Source organism: Manis pentadactyla, chromosome 7 (genome assembly GCF_030020395.1).
Source record: "Manis pentadactyla isolate mManPen7 chromosome 7, mManPen7.hap1, whole genome shotgun sequence".
NCBI lineage: Eukaryota > Metazoa > Chordata > Mammalia > Pholidota > Manidae > Manis > Manis pentadactyla.
The window spans coordinates 112367446-112390410 of record NC_080025.1 but is presented as its reverse complement, the minus strand read 5'-3'; the positions used below and the strand labels follow the sequence as shown (position 1 = coordinate 112390410).

Here is a 22965-nt window from a genome sequence, read left to right as displayed (position 1 = left end):
GCCTGATTCTGTCTGTGTGTGTGTGTGTATTAGACTCTTTGAGGAGCTGCTTGGGAGAACTCAGTGAAAAGCTGTTTGGCTAAGATCTACTTTTAAATAAAATGAAATGACTAATCTAAAATAACAGCCAAATACTTTAAATAGTTAATCTAATCACTTAAAGCTCTTATTAATGCTGATATTGTGCTAAGTATGAATGTTAATGTGTGGGTAAGAAATTAGAATAAGCCACCTTTGACTATGATCCTAAGTTTGTACAGGCTTAAGTTTAAGGAGTTAAAAGGTCTCTCATATCTACATTGCCATATACTCCCTTCCATTCCTCTCCCCAAATCCCCATTTGCTATTTGGACCTTCAGAGGATCACAGAGCAACAGAATAAAAGAAAAGCAGACAGAAGAGGAGAAAATAGCAGGTACATCAGAGAGAAATTTACCTCTTGCTAAATCCGGAAGAACTGGTTTGAAACAGAAGTGCTGCTTCCTTGAACCATAGGAAGTCACTTTATCAAAATCCAGTTTTGATTTCTGCCAAGACTGACTCCTATAGACATGGATATGTGAACCTACTAACAATATTTGAAACCATAGTCTCACCCAGAGTACATCAGCTATTTTGTTGAGTAATATGTGCCATTCATCCTTTCACAGATGAGCAATGGCATAGCCATAATATATATGTATCTAGGAGATTCATGCCTTGTGGGGAATAAGACACCAGTGCAGTGTGGAACGGCAACAAGACATTGGACCAGGAACTCTGCTTGTTTTTAAAATGTTAGGCAAATTCCTGAGCTTTTCTTAACTTCATTTCTTCACCTGCTGAAGCAGTAAGTTGAACTAGAGGAGGTCCAAGGTCTTTTGGCTCCAAGGGCATTGTGAGTCAAAACATGCAGTGTTTCCTGAGAGCAGATTTGCCAGCTGTTTGCATGGAGCCTGCAGTCTTGCTGCATGAGACAGAGTAGGACTCTGAGATTTAGATCTGAAGGCTGTTTGAGCAGGACCTGTGCTGCCTGCTTTCATGTATTTCTTTTCTTATTTTGGAAAAATTTTGAGATTACACTGAATTATTTTGGCTCTTAGTAGCTGGTAATCCTTTAAAAGACTAGTTTGTAAATAGGAAGAAAGTTGGATAAAGTGAGCTGTTCAAAAATAGCTTAGAAATATAGAGCAGGCAAGAGGATGATACTTTTTCAGTTTTTGGAAGGAAGATTGATCACAAAAGGAAAGGGAAAGGAAGGAAAAACATTAATCATGACTGGATCATGACTCAGTTTTGACTCACAGAAGTTCTAGCTTGTACTTTGTAGTTCTGTGGCTAATTTATAGTAAGTTGGTGAAACACTGATGCATGAAAATGAGCAATATCATTTCTATAGATCATCTTCAAATTTCAAAATTCAAGAGTTTTCTGAGGCCTCATTCTTTTTTCTCTGAATTTCTTTGACCACTTGTTTAAAAATGACTTACAGCATACAAATTGTGCATTTGCCTCTAAGTATAAATTAGTTTTCTTATTGAATAGTGCCAAGTGGAAAGCAAATTCAGGTAACTCTCTTGCATATTAAATTAGATCACATTGCCTTGCAAAATTATCTGTCAGTCAGCATGTTAGACCCCGGATGAACATAAATTAAGAGTGTGTTCAATCTGAAGTTGTATGTCCAACTGTTGAAGAGTGATGAAGAGAAGCCCTCTGGATGTGGGAAGCCTGGAGGGGAGGAGGAGGTGATCTATCTTGTTTCCTAATGGGGCCATCAGAAGAAGTGTTCTCTCCTGGAAGCCTCAGACATAGTCAAAACAATGGCGTCTTTTTCTGTTTCTGTTTCCCATCTAGTCCTTTGACTTTCATGCTAAGAGAGGGATCCATTCATCTTTGCTTGCTGATGTCCTGGAGCAGTTTAGCGGTTGAGCTGACATAAAACTTGACCCCCTCTCCATGTTTCCCCCACAGTGTCTCACCCCTGGCTTCCCAAAGCTTGACTGTTCTCCTTCTAGCTTGTCCCTTCCCTCTTTGCCTCATTTCTTCTTCTTATTTTTAAAGCACTGCCCTGTTTCTGTTCTGTGAGTTAAGAAACTTCAAAAAGTGGGAGGGCTAAAGTAAGGATATACCTAGGTATTAACAACAACAAAAAAATAGGAACAGATAAAACTCTCCACATAGCTAGGGCTCCAGGACCAATTAAAACCTTATGAGAGAGAGATTTACAGGCTTCTGCAGCACCAAAGCCCAGGAATGTTCGAGAGCCCCCACCTGCTGAGTTGCTTTTACTGCCTCACTCTGCAGTGATGTAGATCAGCTTCCCTTCATGTGTCTTTTCTTCCGTCTTACACATGGCTGATGGTCTCTGAATTTCCAGGTTCCAGGTCTCAAAGAAGGAATCTCACTGACAGCCCATATCTGTTATTCCTATTCAGACTGAGTGTTTTATACCAGCTGCCTCTTAGCTGCTGGCTAGTCCGTGGGTCGTCTGTGCTCTGGCCAGATGTGGCTGGGGGAGGGGAGAGATACCAGGTGACTAGGTCTTCTTATTCATCTCCCACCTCTCCCAGCAGGGAATGTGGGTCTCCAGGCCTAGAACTATGCTGCCTTAGTTTCTGTCCCTTGTCTTTACTGAGTTTCTCCTAATGACTGATCCCAGAACTCACCAGAGATGAGGACCAGGCACATGTTGCAGCGATGTGTGCTAGAAATGTGTCACCTCTGGATATAGCTAGGTGGTGGAGTGCCAGGCCAAATCCCAAAGACCAAATTTTCCACTTCTTAACTCTCATTTCTAGAACAAAATTATATCAGTAGTTTCCACCCCCCAGAGACACTTTGGTGGTGGTGGGTTCTGTTGTGACAGTTTTTAGGGTGCTGAAAGCCTGCCTTTGTCATCTTCTGTTACTGAAGTTATGTCCCTTGTCCAGCCTAGTTACACTGGCTTCTCCAACCATGGGAACAAGTTAATGAAAGGCAAACAATATGGGGAGCGAAGCATGGTGGCTGATCTATCTAATTTCACAGTGCTATAGTAAAAATAACTATTTTTAACATATGCTTTAGAGGTGACCTTTTCTGCAAATGTGTGCAATTTGTTTTTTAGACAACTGGGACTGGATCTGGTGCCTAGGAAAGAGTATGCAATGGTGGATCCCGAAGACATCAGCATTACTGAGCTCTACAGACTGGTAGGTGCAGGAAACCTTGGCTCACAGCCTCCCTGCTAATTTTGTGGTTTCCATGGTACTCTCCATACTTGCTTGATTTTATAAGAACAGGATGTTCCAGGTTTAATTTGGAGCATGTAAGGAGAATTGAGAACTGAGGTGACCATGCCCCAAGCACAGAACTGAGACACTTTGCCTGTTTCAGAATGACCTGATATTCTCCACTGAGCCTCCTCCTCCCAGGCACAAGGGAGGACATCAAGAGAAGTTCTTTCGTTCGTCTGTGTTCTTTTTGCCTAGTCTAGTGAAAGGCTTCCAGGTCGCATATGTTGATCGGTTGTGCTTCAGTGACTAATGGTACCCAGTTACTGCCACCGCCACATCAGCCCCCTCCTTCCTCCCATTAGCACTGTATGCACAGGCTACTGAAAGTGTCTCCAACTACTGGTCTTATCCCCACCCCTCCCAGACCCCAATCCATTCCTAAGTGCTGAAGCAGATTAATAACCCTAAGAAATGTGGTCATATTGCCCATCATGACATCGCCTATGACTTGACTTTTCTCTTTACCTGGCATCTAGGTTCCCCAAATCTGGTCCCATCTGCCTTATATTCTTAATACTTGTATAAAACTTAGCTAATCTCTTGATATTAACTAAGTGCTTTTAAAACCCAAACTCTAAGAAGAATGTGGTTGGGAAGGGCTTTCAAAGGTCATTGCCCCAGGCATAATTTTACTCTTTTAAAATTTTATATAGTTACTGTAGCATCTTACCGTAATGTGCCAAGGAGGAGCGCCTGTGGTAAACAGGAGACTCCTTTTTGGAAGAGGCTGCCTCTTTTTGGGTAGCTTTCCAAGCTTACAGAATTCTTCATAGAATAGTGGGATATTCTTTACAGGAGATAAAATGTGGGAAAAAGTCATCAGTAAGTCCATTGGGGCTTATGTCTGATTTGAGAAAGCAGTCCTTAATACTGATTTCACGTTTTTCCTTAGTCATTGATTTTTGTTTTCAGATTATGTACACCTCATTATGTTGGAATAAATTCTGTTTTTGTAGAGAATTTCCCTTACGTTGAGCTTCTCGAGAGTTATGTTTCATTCTATTCCCCTTTGTGGCATTGGTGCCAAGCAGTGTACCTGGCGTACAGCAAAAACACAGAGGTCAGTTGAAGGAGAAGCACGGAGGAAGAAAGGAGACAAAATAAGAGTATTTCAAACTAAAGTCATCACTAATTCTTAGCTTGTATAACAAAATCTGTATATAGTATTCCCCCTTAGCTGCAGGGGATTTGTTCCAAGACCCTGACAGATGCCTTTCCTTGACAGATGTTTGCAAGCACTTAAGCATCGCATTGATTTTCATTCATTTTTCATCTTTGTTTCATCCTTATTAGAAAGGCAGGATGATAACAATAATTGATACCTTATGTGCTGAGCCTTATGATTAGGTTTGGCTGTGTTAACTGAAATAAATAAATAATAGAAGCTTAGATGTTATAGAAATTTCTTTCTTTCTCACAATACGTAAGCCCAGAGGCAGGAAGTTCTGGGCCTGTTGATGGTTTCATGGTGCCAGGAGTGATACAGGCTTTATCTTTCTGCTCTGCAGTGCACAGCTTCCATCATCAAGGACACTTCCCAGTACCATGTGATGACAAGAACTCTAGACTTTACCTCTGTTTCCCAGCAGTAGAAAGGAGAAAGATCCCTCTCAGTTGATTCAACTACTTTAATGAGCCTCCCTAGAGATTCCACACAACACTTGGCACTTACATTTCATTGGCCAGATTGTAGTCACATCCCCATATGTAGCTCAAGATGTCAAATATTTGACAGACAATAACCATGTGTGATACAAATACATTTTATTTTCCCTAGTTTGATTTTTGTGTGCCTGTTTTATCTCTGTTCTTTTCGTTTAATGTCATATATAAGATGGCAAATTGATTTCCTGTCTTTCAACATTCCAGGTGGCTGCTTGGAGTGCTACTTTTGTAAGCTTCTGGGGTTTCACTGGGGCTGTGGTTTCACAGCAATGACTGCTTTTGGTGGGAAAGATTACTATTGAATAGCAGTGACCACCATTGGAGAGGGTCTTTAGCATTTTGTAGCTCAAATCATAATCCAAAGTCTTCATTTTATGGGTGAGGAAAAGAAAACATTGTGATTTTTACATGAAAATTTAATTTCTCCTCAGTAGTTGTTGCATTTTAGTGTTTTAAAGTAAAGACCATAGCCTAAGACAAACCAAAGGCTTCAGTAGGACACGTTCTCTTTCTTAAGCCAGCTTTAAGTTCCTGTTTCTATCCCAGCCTAGCAATCCTCAGGTTCTCTGTAGCACTGGTCTGCTCAGTGTGATGTAAATGTGGCTGACAGCACTGACTTCACCAGGGAGAGCTGGCAGGCACAACCACCAATCCCTTGTTTTGGCCATTTATTGCGACTTACAGATCAAGGAACATGGCTACGAGAAAAAATGACCCAACAGCGAATGTTTCATTAATTTTTTCAACTCCTCTCCATTTACTATGTCTTCTCTGTGTCATATTTGAAACACAGGTGTTTGCATCTTACTAAATCCACATTGCATCATTAGGAAAAAAGTCTTGCTTTAGGTTTTTGATAGCCCTGTTAGCAGATCTTTCTCACCTAATTGTGCTCATGTAAGCAGTAAAAAGTGCTAAACCTCACAGTGTTAACATATGTCCACTTAGGAAGTTTGGTTTACTGCCAAAGGCTAGATCTTAATCCTTCCATAAATAGAGAATCTTATTATCTGGATTCTCTGGTTAGTTGTGCATGCAGAATATCTTTTTAGGAACCTTTCTTGGTTTTAGAAGATCATGTGTCTTGCCAATGGGTTTCAACCCCTGGCAAGTTCGCTATGGATTCAGTGTGACCAAAGAAATTGACAGCAAAATGTTCTTTGGGGTGAAAGGGTTTATTACTGGGCTTGTTCTCCTGGTGGTAGGTCGAGCACTATAGTCTCTGCCTCTGCCCGGAGCTCTGGGCTGAGCTCTCTCTATAGTGCAATAATAGCTTATTGCCTAAAGATGTGGAAGCGGTAGCCTAGCAACAGGCCAGTTACATCATCAGGTGGTTTAAGTTCAGTAAGGATCCTGGCCCTAGGAACCCCAACTTCCCCACATCATGTTAGCTGCTTGGTTTGTGATCCTTAGTGAGTAGACCAGTGGTTCACAAACAGAGACCAGGGGACATTTGGTAATGTCTGGCAATGTTTTTGGTTGTGACAGTTGGAGATGATGTCGAGTGAGGGCAGGGAGAGGTGTTACTGGCATCTGGTGGGTAAAAGCCACAGAAAGCATCTGAACATCCTACAAAGTCTGGGAGAGCCGCCATAACAGAGAAATATCCAGCCCAAACTGTCAACAGTGCTGAAGCTGAGAAACCCTGGTGTGGACAGTTCACCCAGTAATTAATGCCTGATATGAGTATTAAAAATGTGTGTCATTAAATAAATCTTTGGAATGAATCTGTTTCTTTTCCCAATCAAAGGTCCAGTTAAGCTGTAACTGGTAATTAGTACAGTTACACTATTACTAGAGTTACTGGTAGGTGCCTTTGTAACCATAAATTATTTCAGAGATGAATTTTTGTCTGTGCATTATAACTACCTACCAAATTATAGGTCTTGAAGTGTGAACATGCCTTTTTGATTTTGTTATTGTAATAATATTTTCACAGAAATATTTTTAGCAGTACCCAAAAGTAGTGAATTACCAAGAGATAAACAAGTAATCATAACTTAAATAAGTCCAAATCCATCCCAGATCTGGAAGGTTGGTTAAGAGGAGATTTCAATGCCAGAGATTCCAGTGCCATTTGTGAGAGAAGACTCCTGTCACATGTGCAAATGTCAGAATCAGGGATGCTTATTACTAGCAAACATGTAAAGACCAACGGTTCCAAAGGCAGTGATTATACAAAGGATGCAACAATACATTTTCCAGTCAGCTGTGCTTTGCATCTCTTTGCATATGATCTCAATCAGTGATTTTCAACCCTCATTGCACATTAGAATCACCAGGGGAGCTTTTACAACTACCACTGTCTGGACCCCCATCCCTTAGAAATTCTAATTTAATTGTTCTGGGATAGGATGTGGGCATAAGTATTTTTTAAAAGCTCTCTTGATGATTCTAAAGTGCAACCAAGGTTAAGAATCACTGATGTAGATATATTGGATTCTTTGCATGAGTAAGGGAGCTAATTTTTTTCCCTCAGCTTTTAGTGAACGTCATGATTGATGCTAGGAACTTTGTTAGCACTCATTGAGGTAAAGAGCAGACCCCTCCTTGAAATGGTCTTTTCTTCAGGTTTTTATACTGTGTTTCTGACTCTAGTCTTTAGTAGCCATTCATTTCTTCATAGTAGTTTGTGCTTTGTTACCCTGAACTTTTAAGCAAATCAATAAATAAGTTGTCAATTCAGAAAATAAAAAGATCTAGTTTTATGAATGTATGATTCTTCTTTGGCCCAGGGTAAAAAAAATATTTTTAAGCACAAAATAGAGCCACCTTCATAGTAAACAAGGCAGAATTATGCTTTTTTCTAGAGGTAGAGTATTTCTCTGCAGGGAGTTTTTCTAGTAATTATAGTCAACATTACCACAATGCTGAGGTCCACTTCAAAAGAAAATGTACTTACTTTTCACTTACTTAGAGAGGTGTCCAGTGGACCTGTTGTGTATACAGTGATTCTAAATGCATTTGGTTAATTGCATTTTGTAAACTGTTTACTTTTCAAGTAGTTCAAATTAAAAGATAAAAGCATGGAAAAAGTTTGGTGATTTTATACTATTTCATTTCCATCTGTAAATTTTTGATGGCCTTTCTTGCCTTCAAATGTCGGTCAGTCAGACAGTGGTTATTGAAGAACTACACTTAGATTAGTAAAAAGATGGATAGTACAGAAGTGGGGTTATATACGTAATCCCCTAGCAAAGGCTGTGACTCCATTGGTATGGAGTTAATTCCTAAGCTATTTTTTTAAATTAGTCAAGGGATCCAAAAGAGGTGGCCTCATTAGTAGTCTGTGTTAGGACAGCAATAATCCTCCACATTTTTAGCACCTTTCCTGTTAACACCCAGGCCTTGGCACATGTTTTCCCTGTGTTCTGACCTGAGTCAGTTCTACTCAAAGTGCAGTCTGAGAACTAGCGGGACTGTGGACTGTTTGTAGCTGTCCAGGTATAGAAATGGCAAGTAAACGTTTATAAGCCTTTATAACATTTGACGTTACTATGGCATTTTTATTGTGTTTAATGAAAACATCAGCCTGCAGTAGGCGAAGGGGAGAAACAGCTTGGTCCTTTGCTTCACATAGTTTGAGCCGTCCTGTCCTGGATGGTTAATAATCCTGCTCTCTCTTTAACTCTTGGCTCAAGTGTCACTCCTGTCACTGCCCAGACGCGAGTCAGATTCCCCCATAGAGACTGTCAGGATGAGCTGGTTCCTCTGCTCCGTTCATCACATCACACTGCAGTTTTACATCTGTTCTTGTGACAGTTTGGCTGATGTCTGCTCCCTGCTAGCAGATAAGCCCCATGAAGCTAAGGGCTCTTTCTATTTTTGCTCAATATCACTTTTCCAGTGCTTGGTACGTAACAGATGTGTGTTGAATGAATGGTTAGCCCCCTGTTCTCCTTATCCCTAGAGTCTTTCTTCCTTCAACTTATGAAAATTATCGTTTGTGGTCCTGCCTCCCAAGTGTAGCCCCGGCTAGCTGTATTGAGGACAGAAATTAGTTCCTACCTTGATACCTCACTGGCTTTCCTAAATTCTTAAGTTTTCCCTATAGCTCCATAGCATGTCAGAAACACTTTTTTTTTGCTCTAGTAATTGGATATCATTTGCCACAGCCTGTCTCAGAAACCTGCCACAATTTTTCAGTTTAGTATCCTTTAGAAGAACTTCTAGTTATGAGAGATATGGAGTTGTAGCTGCATTGTTCAGCTCTCATCACTGAAGTGATCACTTGGATATAATTAAGTCTGAGTTTTAAAAGATGACTAATAACTTGTTCTTACCATGTGAGTTGATGAGGTAATCATAGAATCCTTTGAACTTCATGCTGCCTGAATCTGCTCTGTAAGTTGGTAGCGTTTTAACATTAATGATATAAACAGATTCGTAAAGCAAGATTCCTTGATGGCCTGCAAACTTTATAGTGTCTTATTTTAGAAGTTGGAAGAAAATTTGGAATTTAACATCCAACTGGATACCAAATCCACAGCAAAGATAAAAATTATTATAGCACAGAATATCATTATAGTCACACCATAGCTAACAGTTTGTTGGGTCCCATTATTTTTGTCAGTGCATGCTGATAAATGTTTTTGTTGTTGGTGGGGGGTCGTTCAGATGGAGCATCGGCATCGGAAGAAAGATACCCCAGTGCAGGCCAGCAGTCACCACCTCTTTGTGCAGATGAAGAGCCTCATGTGTTCCAACCTGGGAGAGGAGCTCGAGGTCATCTTCTCCCTCTTTGACAGTAAGGAGAATCGACCGATCAGGTAACTGCGCACAGAGATGTGACTTGAACTTCTTAATGTTGGAATGGTGGATATATTTGCAATTGGCAAGCTTTAGGATATATGACCTTGTACACTTCCTCTATCAGCCTCCATTTTCTCATCTGTAAAACTCAGTGAATTTCTAAGCTGTCTACGTTCTGGAGGTTTCCACAAAAGTTAGATGGGATGAGGCATACCACAGTTCTTTGAAAAACTCAGAAGGATTGTAGAATTGTAATTATTATTATTGAATGAAAGTATAGATTGATACCAGGCCTGTCATTTCTTTGAGTTGTTTTGTATTGATAATGCCAGGAAGAAAAGATATCTCTCATATCTGAAGTTTGCTTGTCAAGGGCAACACATTGCATTTTTTCTAATTTTCAGCTAACAGTTATATTATTCTTTATCCTGTCTGCATCAGATGATATCAAGAGATGATGAAATACTGCGCAACCTTCCCACTAGAGTTTCAGAGTGGTGAAATGCTAAACAGTTTTCATGTTTTCTTTTTTCTTCCTCAGTTTGTTGAGTCCTGCCTGTTGCACTTCTCTGATGGCAAGTTTTGAATATTTAGGAAACACAGTTTCCTAATGTTCTGATTGTTATCCAGAAGTCTCAACTCATAACTTTTTTATGTTTAAAAGATTTTTATGCTCATTTTAAAGTTGAGCACAACACACAACATCTTTTACATTATACATTTTAATTTAAATTTAGAACTACAGTTGTATCACACAAATCACACATAATGACCCAATTGTATCATGTTTTAAAAAAAATAATACTAAAATGCTTGGACACTAAGCCACATATCTTATTTTATAGACACTAAAATGATCCTGGAGTATTTCTTTTCTGGTAGAAAAAAAAAAAGATTTTTTTCTAGGAAATATGTGTGAAGTTTATTTTTAATGCATTTATAGCCATAAAATCTTTGGCAAATTATATGTGAGTCATTACCTAGTAGTAAGTGTACATTTTATTTCTTGACAGTGGACTGTGTCTGTAGAATTTAAAAGTGGTGTTTTTGTGCATCAAGGACAATTTATGAGGTGTGGAAATAACAATGGTAATACAGTTTCAAAATCCACTTTCTACGCTATTAAAGGAAATGAATAAGTGAGTTAGAAACCTTTCCCCTTTCATAAATCAGCACTACTAAAAAGAGAGGATAAAGGCATGAAAACTGGATCCAAGTTACAGCTCAGCACTTGCTTCAGAAATATGAAAGATTATTTAGGGGTAAAACCTGACACTGAGGCATGTTGTAGAGAGCTTGGTTTCTAGGTAGTTTTGTTCAACAGAAATGCTTATAACATTATCTATAATATATGGTCTCTAAAATATTTAGTGAGCTATATGGAATGTAAAAGGGAAACATGAAGTCACTCTTTTGTTCATTCCTGTTAAGCTAGTTTTGGGGGAATACAAATTCCCCTTTGCCACGAATGTTCAAATTGCATTGATATAGAGTGCTTTAATTATGATTAGTATTAGCTTGTCTTTCAATTTTGTCTTGTTATAAACATTTTAGAATGTTCTAAAGCATCCTTTTAGGTTTTGATCAACAGAGTTCCTCTCATTTTATTCCTGTGTGCTTGGTGAAAGTAGGAGAATAACCTGGAAGCAGGGTACCCAAAATACTGTTTTTGTGGCCCCAGGTTCAGACCAGGAGCTGGGCCTTTTTCCTGTTGTGCGATGTGGTTGGGCTACTAGATGTGCCTGCCTCCCTCCCACCCTTCCCTCCTCTCTCCTCCCCAGCCTTTTCTTCCTGTTTCCCTTCCCTGCTGTGTTTTTCTTCTGCCAACACACTCCTCTGATGCCGCACCTGATGGGTAACGCCCGCAGGAGAAATCAAGTCTGCATCCCTCGCTCCTGCTTCTGTTCACCGAGTTTGGCCATTGGCCCTCCCCTCCCAAACTCATAATCACTGTACGGATGGTTGGCAGAAGAATGAGGATGAAGGTACCCGCTTACTTGGCATTTGGAACAGCCTTAGATTTATTTTCTTGACTTCCTGAGGCCTCTGGCAGCCCAGTGATTATCCTTTTAGGAAGTGTTCACAGCCTGGCTGTGAGGGTAGCTTTGGTTCAGACCACACAAGGCAGTGTCACCATCGCCTTTCAAAGAGGCCTTAGCTTGCAAAGATCTGGAGACTAACTTGGTTCTCGTCTCTGCAGTCAGCACCACTGCCCTGACCCCTTCACTTACCTCTGTCTTTTCCTTCTTCTTGGAACTGGTGACAAGTCATGCTTCCCTCACTGCATCCAGCATAGCTAATGAGTGTGAAGTATTGGCATCTTCTCAGAAAAAGGTGCTATAAATGTTAAGATACAAGTTTGAAGCATCATCGTGTTTCTCTGTGTGCCAAACAATGGCTGCACTGGGGGATATGCCGGTGTTTTAAAATCGAATTACAGTTTCTTAGACTTTTTGTTTAGAAAACTTCAGACGTAAAAATGTAAAATAGTGTCTTGAAGTCCCATGTACTCATGACCAGCTTCAATAATGATTGACTCAGGGCTGATCTTGTTTTAACCACATCCCTTTCCAGTCCTCCTCTTTGCCCCCAGACTATTTGAAGGCAAATCCCTACATCATACTATTGTCAAAGGCAAATATTTCAGGGTGTTCCTCTAAAAAAGGAAGCTCTAAAGAAATTACTACCTAGAACATTAATATCCCCTTCACATTATTAAATACCCATTTCCAGTCAGTATTCAGATGTCCCTTATTGACTCAAATGTTGGTTTATAATTTCCAAAGAAGGAAATTAAGTCCATTTATTGCAGCTGGCTGATCTGTCTTAAAAGTCATTTTCAGCTATAGTTTCCCTCTGTCTGTCTTAAATTCCTTATGTCTGTTTGTTGAAGAAACTGAATCATTTGTTTTTTTTTTCTTTTTCAGAATTCAAAGTGCAGTCCAAACAATGAAAATAGTAGACAACAGTTGGCGTAGTTAAATGGATGCTTTTGTTGTTAAATAGAATCATTAGTCCTTTAATTTCCAAAAAATAAAATACATTCTATATTATCTCTATGGCATTGTTGTGACCATAACCCCAGGAAGTTATCTTGTCCAGGTCTAGGTGGAGGGGCCAAAATGCACAAAATCAGCGGAGGTGTGGTCAGGAGAGGTGTAGATGTTTATTCCTCTCACAAGGCAGATAACTGGCCAGGACTTCTGGTTGAACTTCCTTCTTCTAAAAAGCCAACACTTATTGGGCACTAACCATCTCCCAGACTTCATTCTAAATGCTTTACTTGTGTTAGCCACACTGGTTGTATAGGTGAGGAAGCCCAGGCACGGAGAAGTCAGGTGACTTGCCTAAGCTCACAGGACCGGCGGGAGGCAGAGCCAGGCTGCACACCAGCTGTCTGGCCCAATGCCTGCCCTGCAGCCGCTCCGCCGCTGGCCTCAGCCACGTTCCTCCTCAGGGCTTCTGTGTTTGTCTGGAAGTTTCCATTGCTGAGCAGTATTTTACTGGGTAGAATTAGAGCTTCAAAGACTGATAGTATTAATAATAACTTGTTCTAAATTATTGATAATGATAATACTGAAACTAATACAGGGCCTTGGAAATATTCTATGCTGTAGAAATTGGTTTTCTGAATTGAGTTCTTCTCAAGTGCTTCAAGAGCCAAGTAGCATTGGCTCTTGCTGAGTGCCAGCGATAAATATCCTAGGTTTCGTCCATGGGCATGTCGAATGCAGAAGGATTCATCCTGTGAAAATGATCACCTTCTGATTCCCTCAGGGAAACAGTGAAGCATCCTCAGTACCAGGAAGGATACGTTTTCTGACAAAAAGTTAAAACAAATCATTACTGAAGCTGGGCCATACTTAGAAAACCCATCAATTTGATCTCAAAACAGTTTCTACCTGAAGGAGACCCAGAATGTCGGTCTCTGATGCGTGTTGCAGACCCTCTTGCTGTAAGTGTTGGTAAAGATTTAGTCCTATTCTGACAGCATCCAGCTAACATACACCTACCTGCGCTTCTTTTCTGCTTTTTACTTGATCAGTTGTTTGTAGCAGCATCAACCCAGAGTCCCCTGAGGCATAGCTGCCCTGGACTCAACTATCAGCAAAATACACTTTTATTTATTGAGTTTTGTGCGGTCTTGACATAATTTCTCACAATAAAAGCTAATTTGAAGTAAAAAAAAATGTTTGCCAAATTAAATTTTACATGAGTAAAATGTTTTTAAATAGTATCTATCTTGTTGGAAGTTTGATTTTCCCCGTCTATAAGGGCACAGCTGGAAAAGTCAGGGAACCATTTCCCTAAAAATCTGTACTTTGAATTGATTTGATTTGATTCTTGTCAATTCATGCAACACTTATATAATGCTTATGATGGGCCAGGCACTGTCCTAAGGTTTTTAAAAAATATATTCATTTATTTGTCCCTGCTAACCTAGTAACAACCTTATGAGGTCAGTACTATTCATATCCTCATTTTTACTGATGGGATCACACTTTGTCATAGGTCACACAGCTTCTGTGTGATGGAATTGGTATTTTAACATGCAGCGTGATCAGGAATCGGGACTCTTAATCACTTTTCTACCTCCATTCTCATTATCTTCAGTATTTATAACATTCTATTGTCTTTCTCAACTGGTTTTTACTCACCGGCGTGTAGTAAGGGGTCTGTTGAGTTCTTCTCAAGTACTTTAAGAGCCAAGTAGCAGTTTCTTAAGGAACTGGAGTGGGAGAGACTTGAGCTTGTTAAGAATTGACTAAAAGGGTCCAGTAACAAAGGAGAGGCTACATTCAGGGGAGACGGAAATCGTTGCTGGATTAAGGTCCTTTAGGCTTCAGGAAAAAGATTTGAGACTGAGGTGGGGAGATTAACCATGGGCCAGTGAAAGGGAAGCGTGTGGATGTGCACACCTGAGGTATATGATGGGGAATATCAGGTGCCTATTTTTTTTTTAATAAGTCAAACTGCTAACATTATATGCTATGAATGTCTCTGGCTTTCAAAATTGACCGTTGCACTATTTGGTAATATAAATTGTCAATTGTGTTTAGGCTTACCATAGACTGTACATCTATGGATTTGTGTATTAATTCTTCTTTTCTGTGTTGATATATGTCAGTTAATCTACAACAGACTGTAAATGATATGGGCCTTTGAATACAGTATAGTTCACTGGTTGACTGCTTCCTTGTAACTTTCATTACTTTGTTTACTGATGTATTGTAAAGCTTCATTAATTGAAGTTGTAAGCTTGTTTCAGAACTAATCTATTACTGTACTTCATCCTCATCAGAGAATATATTTAATAGGACTAACCTATTATATATATTTAATACCTCTAACAGGTTCTCAGCTTAATATACAGCTGCTCATGCAGGCAAACTGCTGGCATGGGCTTTTATTTTAGAAAATAGCAGGGTAGGACTTATGGAAAAAGTCTTATCCTGCTTATTAAATATAAAAAAGCTTTTCATAATAATTAATTTAGATAAAGCTTACTTTCTGCAGTCACATTCTATCCTGAAGTTATGTATTTTTTCTACTATCATATAAGTAAACTCTTCATTTTCCTGGAAAATTTCCTTTCATATAAATTTTATATTGTCTGCAATTACCTTATTTTTAGTATATCATTCCAACTCTGCCATTTGAGAAAAAGGATAAGTAGTGAAAATTATTGGTGAGGCAGATTTTTTTCATATGGATTCATACTGAACTATGAAATATATCTGAATTCATCTTCATCCTCAAGACACATATCTTCCTTTCTCTGGGGGAGGCACCACTGTATAGTATATGAGTGGCCCAGCCCTGGTATCAGAGGGTCTGGATCCAAATCCTTTCCTTTGCCACTCCATAGCTGCATCAGTTGGGCAAGTTAATTCATGTCTCTATGGCTGATAACTATCTGCTAAATGAGGATAATAGTAGTACTTTCCTTGTTGGATTACTTGGGGATTAAATGAGATAATACATATACTTCTTAGCATAATGCTTCACACTGGGTAATTGGTCAGTAAATATTAACACTAGTGATGATGATTTTTAAAAATCAAACCAGAAAATACACTTTTAACATAACCAAAAGTGACACATGGTATTTTGTCTTGAATTCCTAAAGAAATCATATATTCTAAGAATTACTGTTGATTTTTTAAGGTGTATATTATAATTAATGTAAGATTTAGAGAGATTTACTAGAAAGCAGGTGGAATGGCATCAGGGATATGATTTACTTTAAAATACTTCAACAGGAAAAAAAAGAAAAACAGAGAAAGAATAAAGGGATAGGAGCAAGTGTGACAAAATTGAATGGTTGTAGATTTCCTGTGGAAAGTATATGGGTTCTTGGTTTAACTTCTAGCATATAGTGTACAAGATTAGTGAATTACCTCCTTAAAATGTATTAAAGGTTTATGTATCTGGGCAACAAAGCAAAGAGGGCAGGCATTTTTTTTTCAGTCTCTTTAAGGAAGACTGGTTTATTAGTCTGGTCTAGTCCCCATGAATGGTCTGGATTCCTTTCTGCCTGGAATAACATTTCTGGGTTCATATAAACTGACAATATTTTTGATAATGTATTTGACAAAGGTCTAGGATATTCAGTATTTTTTAACACATACATTATAATAATATTACCTTTAGTGCATATGCTTTGACTCATATATGAAAAGCAAAATAGGTTGCTTTTAGAAGATTAATAAAGATTCTGTGAGAAGTACCTTATATGCTTAAGTGAAATCCTCTATGTACACAAGGATCACCTTCCCTGAAACCCTTGAGTTAGTATAGATTAGTCCTCCTAAAGGTGAGGAAATGCAGTGGTTGGATTAAGTGGCACATTCCCTCAAACTACTCACTTGTTCACTCATTTAGTTGTTACATAAGTGCATAGGAGTGACTGTTGTGTGCCAGCAGTGTGAGACCCAGCTGGAGACCCAAAGGTGAGTCCCAGAGCAAACGGCAGAAGGGTCCAGAGCACAAGTGAAGGAATCTACTTTGAAAAGTAAAAAGGACAGTTATAGTATGGGAGGGAGGGAGGTCAGAGCAGTGAGGTGGTCATAAAATGTTGAGATGGAAAAGAGAGACTGGGTATGTGGCCTTGATCTTTTATAAGTAAAGTGGAGAAACAAGTTTTATGTATGTGAGCAGTAGCAAGGTCAGCTGCCTTAGCGAGCAAAAGAGAGAATGAAAGGGAATTTAGGGCTGAAAATGATTTGTAGGAAAAGGGAAGCAGACTGCACGAAAGTTCGATAGGAAATGAGTTAGTGAGGGATAATAGAATTGCTGAATGTGGTGACAGCCCTTGGTTGTGCATCCTGGCTCCCAAGAAAAGACAGCTTCTGCCAGAGGTGCTCAGGAAATAGGCATCAGAGGCATGTTGTGGGGTTTGAGACTGAAACATCATAATTGGAAAAGAATGAGAAGATTTGGAATCTTGTGTAATGAGGAGGAGAATCAAAGAAATTACAACCAGAGCTTCCAGTAGGTCTCTTCAGAGGCTGATGTGATCTAATAATAATAATATCCTTTTCATTTTTTAAGTAAAGAAATCATGTTTCTTTGGAAAAACTCAGTTACTGAGAAAAATCTTTTCAAGAACTTATAGAAGGGAGCTGTCAGAATAGTTATTCAGTCCAGACTAGGAAAAATGCTAATGTTTTTGTGTATGTGTTGTAGTACGTAACACAGTTAAGAGAGCAGAAATGATTTTTTAATTCTCTGAGCACTGTGCTAGAATTTCTCATTTCATACATCATTTACAACTTATCATAGTGTGAGCACACAAGTTCAGCATCTATATTTTCACATAAATTAGGAACATTTATTGTTTTGAATGTTGAATCATAGTTGGCATAGCTCTCTTTTGATAGTTTGATGTTATTAAACTAACTGAGAATTGTAACCTCTCCAGAGCAAAGCAGCAGTGTAGGGAAAAGGTCTGACTGGATGCACATGCAGGGGGTATAACTCCATTTGAGACAAAAATAGATGAAAAAGGCGTTTTTAGAGGTCCTCCTTGGGTTGTGGCAATATCAACTATTCCATACGGCCCAGAGCATTTCCTGCCATGTCTAGACATGCTGGCACAGATTTCGCTGTGGGTGTCTGTACAGCAGTGACCGGCAGTGACCTCCCCTCGGGCCTCCTGTGTAAGGCCACAGTGGCTTTCCATTCTCCCTCTTCTTTTCGTCATTTGATTCTTCCAGCAGGTGCATGAAAATTGGGATTGTTGTCACCTTGGAGTTAATCAGATTTTGTGGCTCGCTCCCCCTTTGGTCACAGTTCTGTGCCACATTAGAAAAAAAACAAAAATGACTGCTTTTACATGTGGCAATATTGTTAATAGGAGAAATTTTAATAAATGGACCAGGAAGATTAAAACAACCAAAGAAAGAACCTGATTGATGCAGAAAACACCCAGGGTCTCTATGATCCACTTTTTCTCTGTAGCATTTTAAGAGCCATACAATTCCAATTATTTTTCAAATTGTTAATTACTACATTATTATAATAATAAGTGGCTGGAAATTCGAAGTGGCAGAAAACTAAAAACTAATAGAGTAAATGGATTCAGAATGGGCTTTCTTACTCCCTTTAGCTCTAAACACTTATTCAGGCTGCTTGTCCCTTTTTACTTAAGTCGTCCAGTGTTTTAGAATGTGACCAGATGATTATGCTTTTCACCATAAATGCTTTTCACCAGCATTCTTTCTCTGCCCTGTGCCTGTTCCCTCTGAATAAGTTGTGGTCATACATAGCAACCCACCTTGCAAGGACTTCTTTGGTATTCAGTGCCATTTGTTCTGTGAGACGATTCAATATTGACAGAAGAGTTATTAATGATACAGTCCTTGTTAGCCCCTTTTCTGAAGATGAGGCTTTGCCTATCATCATCTTGGAGGTTCTCTGTGCTTTGCAGAGGGCTTGGCTTAGGGTGGGCATGGAATCACTTCAAGGAAACTTGCAAGTATTTCATTGTAGTTGAGGGAAAGCATTAAAAGATCATGCCGTTACTATCTTCATTTTGTTACCATCCTCTACTCCAGTGGGGATATACTTATCAATAAGAGGGAGAACTCAAGGTGTCGAGGGCATCAGAAATGGAATTGTTCATGGAGATGTTGCATGTTACTTTGTGTGAATCGGATCTGTGCTCTCATAGTTGTCTCTAAGGGAGCCTTGGTCATGCTAAAAAAAATTGAATAAAAATAGGCAGATAAATATGTAGTTTCTTCTAAGTATTTCTATTTAGAGATTTTTCACTACAAGTTCAAAAGACTGCATCTTCTTTTTATTTCCGTTCAACATCATAGATTACACACTATTACTGTTGAATCACTGATGTTCAGTCATTTACCAAACTCTCATGCTCAGGGCCAGGCACTGATCTGGGCACTGGGGGCACACAAATGAATGAAACAGAAAAAAAATTCCTGCCCTCTCAGAATTCTATTGCTATTCAAAATATTATTAAACTGTCAGTTGAGAAATATTTTTAAAGGCCAGAGTTTCTATATAATCTCATTGTGTAGTAACCAGTATGCTGTTTTCATTTCACAAAAATGTTCATGATATCTAAAGCAGTATTTCCTGACCTTTTCATTGCCTAAAGCTCTTTTCACACTTGTGAAAACTATAGACCTCTACTGAAAATAATGTACCTAGTCTCATATACATTAATATTTGTGTTAATCCATTTAGACACTTTGTAGCTGCTGGGTTAAAAAAAAGGCGTTTGACCTTAAGTCCAATTGCATGTGTCATCTAGCTAATAAATAGTATTGAATGATAGTTTAGATAGTTTTCATTTTGTAAAGATATAATGGATATAAAATCTGTTAGTAAGCTGTTATGGCTATTAGTAAGCTGTTGACAAGAAATTTCATTTTGGCTGATGTTCTTTTAAAAATAAAACATCTTTCTGAGATAATAAAGTGCATGAAAGATTTATTATATTTACAGTTTTTGCAGGGCTTGAATTACTTGGATTTCTGTGATTTATTTTGTTTCACTTTAGGTTTTTTACCTTTGCAAGGACCTACATGCTTCAACCCAGAGTACTTATAAAGAGCTCAAGTTGCTTTACTTTCAAGATTCCTTATTAGAGATGCTTTCCCTGAAAGAGGCATTGTTAGAAAGGTCAGAATAATTACCAGATGTAAACTGCAGTGACTCCTCCTCTTGAAATGTCAAAGATACACTATTTTTACAATTATCAAATTATGTAAATTCACAGAAAAATAAGCAGATGACATTCTGTCTCTATACAGGCCTTCTTATTTCCTTGTCCCTGTTTCTGATGACCAGATTCATATCATTGCCTGCTTTTTGTTATTTCTTTGAGAAATTTGTTTTTCTAGGGAAATTCTCAATGAGTTCTCTGGAAATAGATGCAAGTATTTTCCTGAGTTGTTAAACAGTAAGCTGTTTCTAAGGATTTTACTTGAATTCAATGTTGAAATTTCTGGAGTTTCAAGTCTTCTGAACTTACATCATTACTGTTTTTTACAAATCAGTCAATCCAAATCATTCCTTTAATCAGTCAATTGTTGGGTCTGGTAATAGCTCAGGCAAAGTGAAATGCAGTTGATCTGAACACCACTTATTTATAACTTTAAAAAACATTGCATTCCTTTTTTCATTGGGTTTTACCTTCCTATAAAGAGTTTGATTCAGATAACTTTATTCTCTGAAAAGAAAAATAACATGAAGTGGTAAAACTAGTCGTCCTATGTTGTAAGAAAGAATGAGCTTGATGTTCAAAATTGACAATCCAGTTGGCTATAGTTTAAAAAATTACTTCCCCTTGTATCATTCAACTAAAGCCCAATCTGTTAGTGTCCTAGCAAAGCCATCATGTTAGCTGGCTGCTTTGTCCCTCACCCTCAGGAATCTGTAAGTGAATCTGGGCTTGGATATTAATGTTAGTAAAAGAAAATCCAGTGTCTGTCTGCTCTTTAGGTAAACTGCTACAGAAGCCCTGGTATCAGCCATCCTCTTTCCCTTTCCCTTTAATAAAAAGAGCTCATAAGCCTAATGTTGCTCTAGCTTTAGAATTAGAAAGCACATGAATAGCTTTATCCAGGAAGGCTTGCTTGAGGGGTTGCTTTCATTTATTGGCAAGGAAAAACTCTGTTGTTTCTGTCAGTCTTGCAGTTGGAGGAAGACGGGAAAAATCTTTGACCTCAAAATATCACGCATTTGTTACCTGTTTCTTGGCATATATGAGTGACAAAAGGCAGCAATTCTAAGTTGTCAGGGCCTGGGCATTTGGATCAAAACAGTGGTCCTTAATCATGACTGGGCTTTTAAACAAGCAGAAGAGATTTTAGGTCTATCTTGACCTAATGAATCAGGATCTCCAGGGTAGGGCCTGGGTTTTATACAGCTCCACAGGAGGATGTTGTTCACCAGGGTAGGAGCCCCTGGGTGAGAAGGCCAGAGGGTCTCTTCTGTTTACCACTGAGCATTCCTCTCACCCTTCTTTGGTGCCACACTGAACACTAAGGCTTTTTGGTCCAGCAGCCACCTCCGGGCAGCCAGCACACTTTGCACCCTTTTAAAGATAGTGTAGTGCTGTGATTAAGAGCCGAGACTCGAGTCAGCCCCTGGAAATTAGTTTCCTGTCTTCATTCCTGACAGACCATGTTCCTTTGGCCAACGTACCTAATATTTCCAAGCCCCAACTTTCTCATATGTAAGATGGAGATGGGGGAGTAGTTCCTACTTCATAGGGGGTGGTTGTGAGAATTATGTGAGAAAATCCATGCAAAGCATAAGTGATAGTACATAGCACAAGGTATAGATCTACTTGTGCATTATTTTTCCCCAGGGATAATGTTAGGGTTGCTTATTTATACTTTTATGTCATTATCTTGGTTTCCACAAGTCTTTGTTAGAAGAAAGCAGGTTATAAATAATAAATGATTGTGATTTTTATTCTTTATTTCCAAGGAAAGTATTTGTTATTGTTGATTTATAATAGAATGATTTATAAGGGCTCACACATGGAATGCAGGTGGACACTAAATTTCTCTGGCAGTGAAATTTCCTCTGGGAGAACATGGCAATATAAGGGAAAGTCAAATGATGATGATTTTTCTCTGCTAATAATAATATAAACCCTCATTTCTCAATGTTTCCAGAAGTGTTCTGTTTCCTTATTCATTCTTTGATGATGAGGAAGGAGACATTATTCTCATTTGAAAACATATAATGTTACTGTGAATGTTTCCATTATTATATATTTTATATAATAAAGATATAAAATGGGTATGAGGGACAAGGTTAAATGGCATGATCTAAAATCTGGAGGTGCTGTGAAGTTAATTAGATAACTCACATCTGGTGGTGAGGCACCATTGATTGAAATGTGTCTTTGGAGAATTTCATACATTTCCCTACCATAAAGTAAAAGACATTAAGAGGAAGGGAAGGAAAGTTGGGACAGAATTAAAGCTTCCCAATTATTTGTGTATTGTTGTATATTTTTCCTAAAAGATTGACTTTGTTCATTCTTTAAACACTAAGGAGGTACCAAATCATTGTCTAGCAGCTGGGGCTGTAAAGGTTAATAATAATCATGGGCCTCTACTCTAGTTACTCACAATGTAATAGAAAGGAATGCACGAACCTCTTCTGATTAGGAAGAAAAAAGTGTGCATGATGAAATGGGGGTATGCACATCTTATAAGGCACTTTTTAAATTCACAAAATCTAGTTTTGTTTTCTATCAGAGATGCCACTCTTTGACTTACAGTAGAGAAATGAAAACACCTTTTGTTGTGCCCACAAAAGTTTGTGAGAGAATTTTAGATCATGTGCCAAGAAGAAATATCATTGACTCATTCAGTTCTCCCCCAGGCCTTTAAGGCATCCAGTTTGGTATTCTCCAAGCAGGCATGAGAGTGTACCTGGGTACTTATTTGTAATCCAGAGATTCTGAAGTGCTTGCTATGGGTTCTTTTTTCCTCTGAAACCTTTTGGTGATTAAGTAGTTGCTGTGTCCCCTAAGTGGAAGAGACGTTGATTGAGTTTGTGTAGCAACTTGTCATCAAATGAATAAAAAAGAACTTTTTGATTGGCCACAAAGGTTTTCTTTTTCCTTTTAAAAGAAGTCTGGTTTAAAAAAAATCTGCACATGATTTATTTCTCCACAGTACCCATCTTCAGTCTATTTTTATCTTCCCCTTAAGCCATGCTTAAGCTAAGGGATATGTCATTGGCTTAGGACATATTGATATTCTTTCTGAAACAGGACATGATATAGTATAATACT

General features: G+C 38.7%; 1 protein-coding gene across 1 annotated transcript in view; it reads left to right on the top strand.

Annotated features, from left to right (window-relative positions):
- Positions 1-22965, top strand: part of DOCK4 (dedicator of cytokinesis 4) — a 418723-nt gene that overhangs the window by 206528 nt on the left and 189230 nt on the right. Inside the window, exons 7-8 of the mRNA XM_036897350.2 lie at positions 3089-3173; positions 9540-9691. Coding sequence (XP_036753245.2) covers positions 3089-3173; positions 9540-9691 — 237 coding nt within the window. The remainder of the gene's footprint in view (positions 1-3088; positions 3174-9539; positions 9692-22965) is intronic.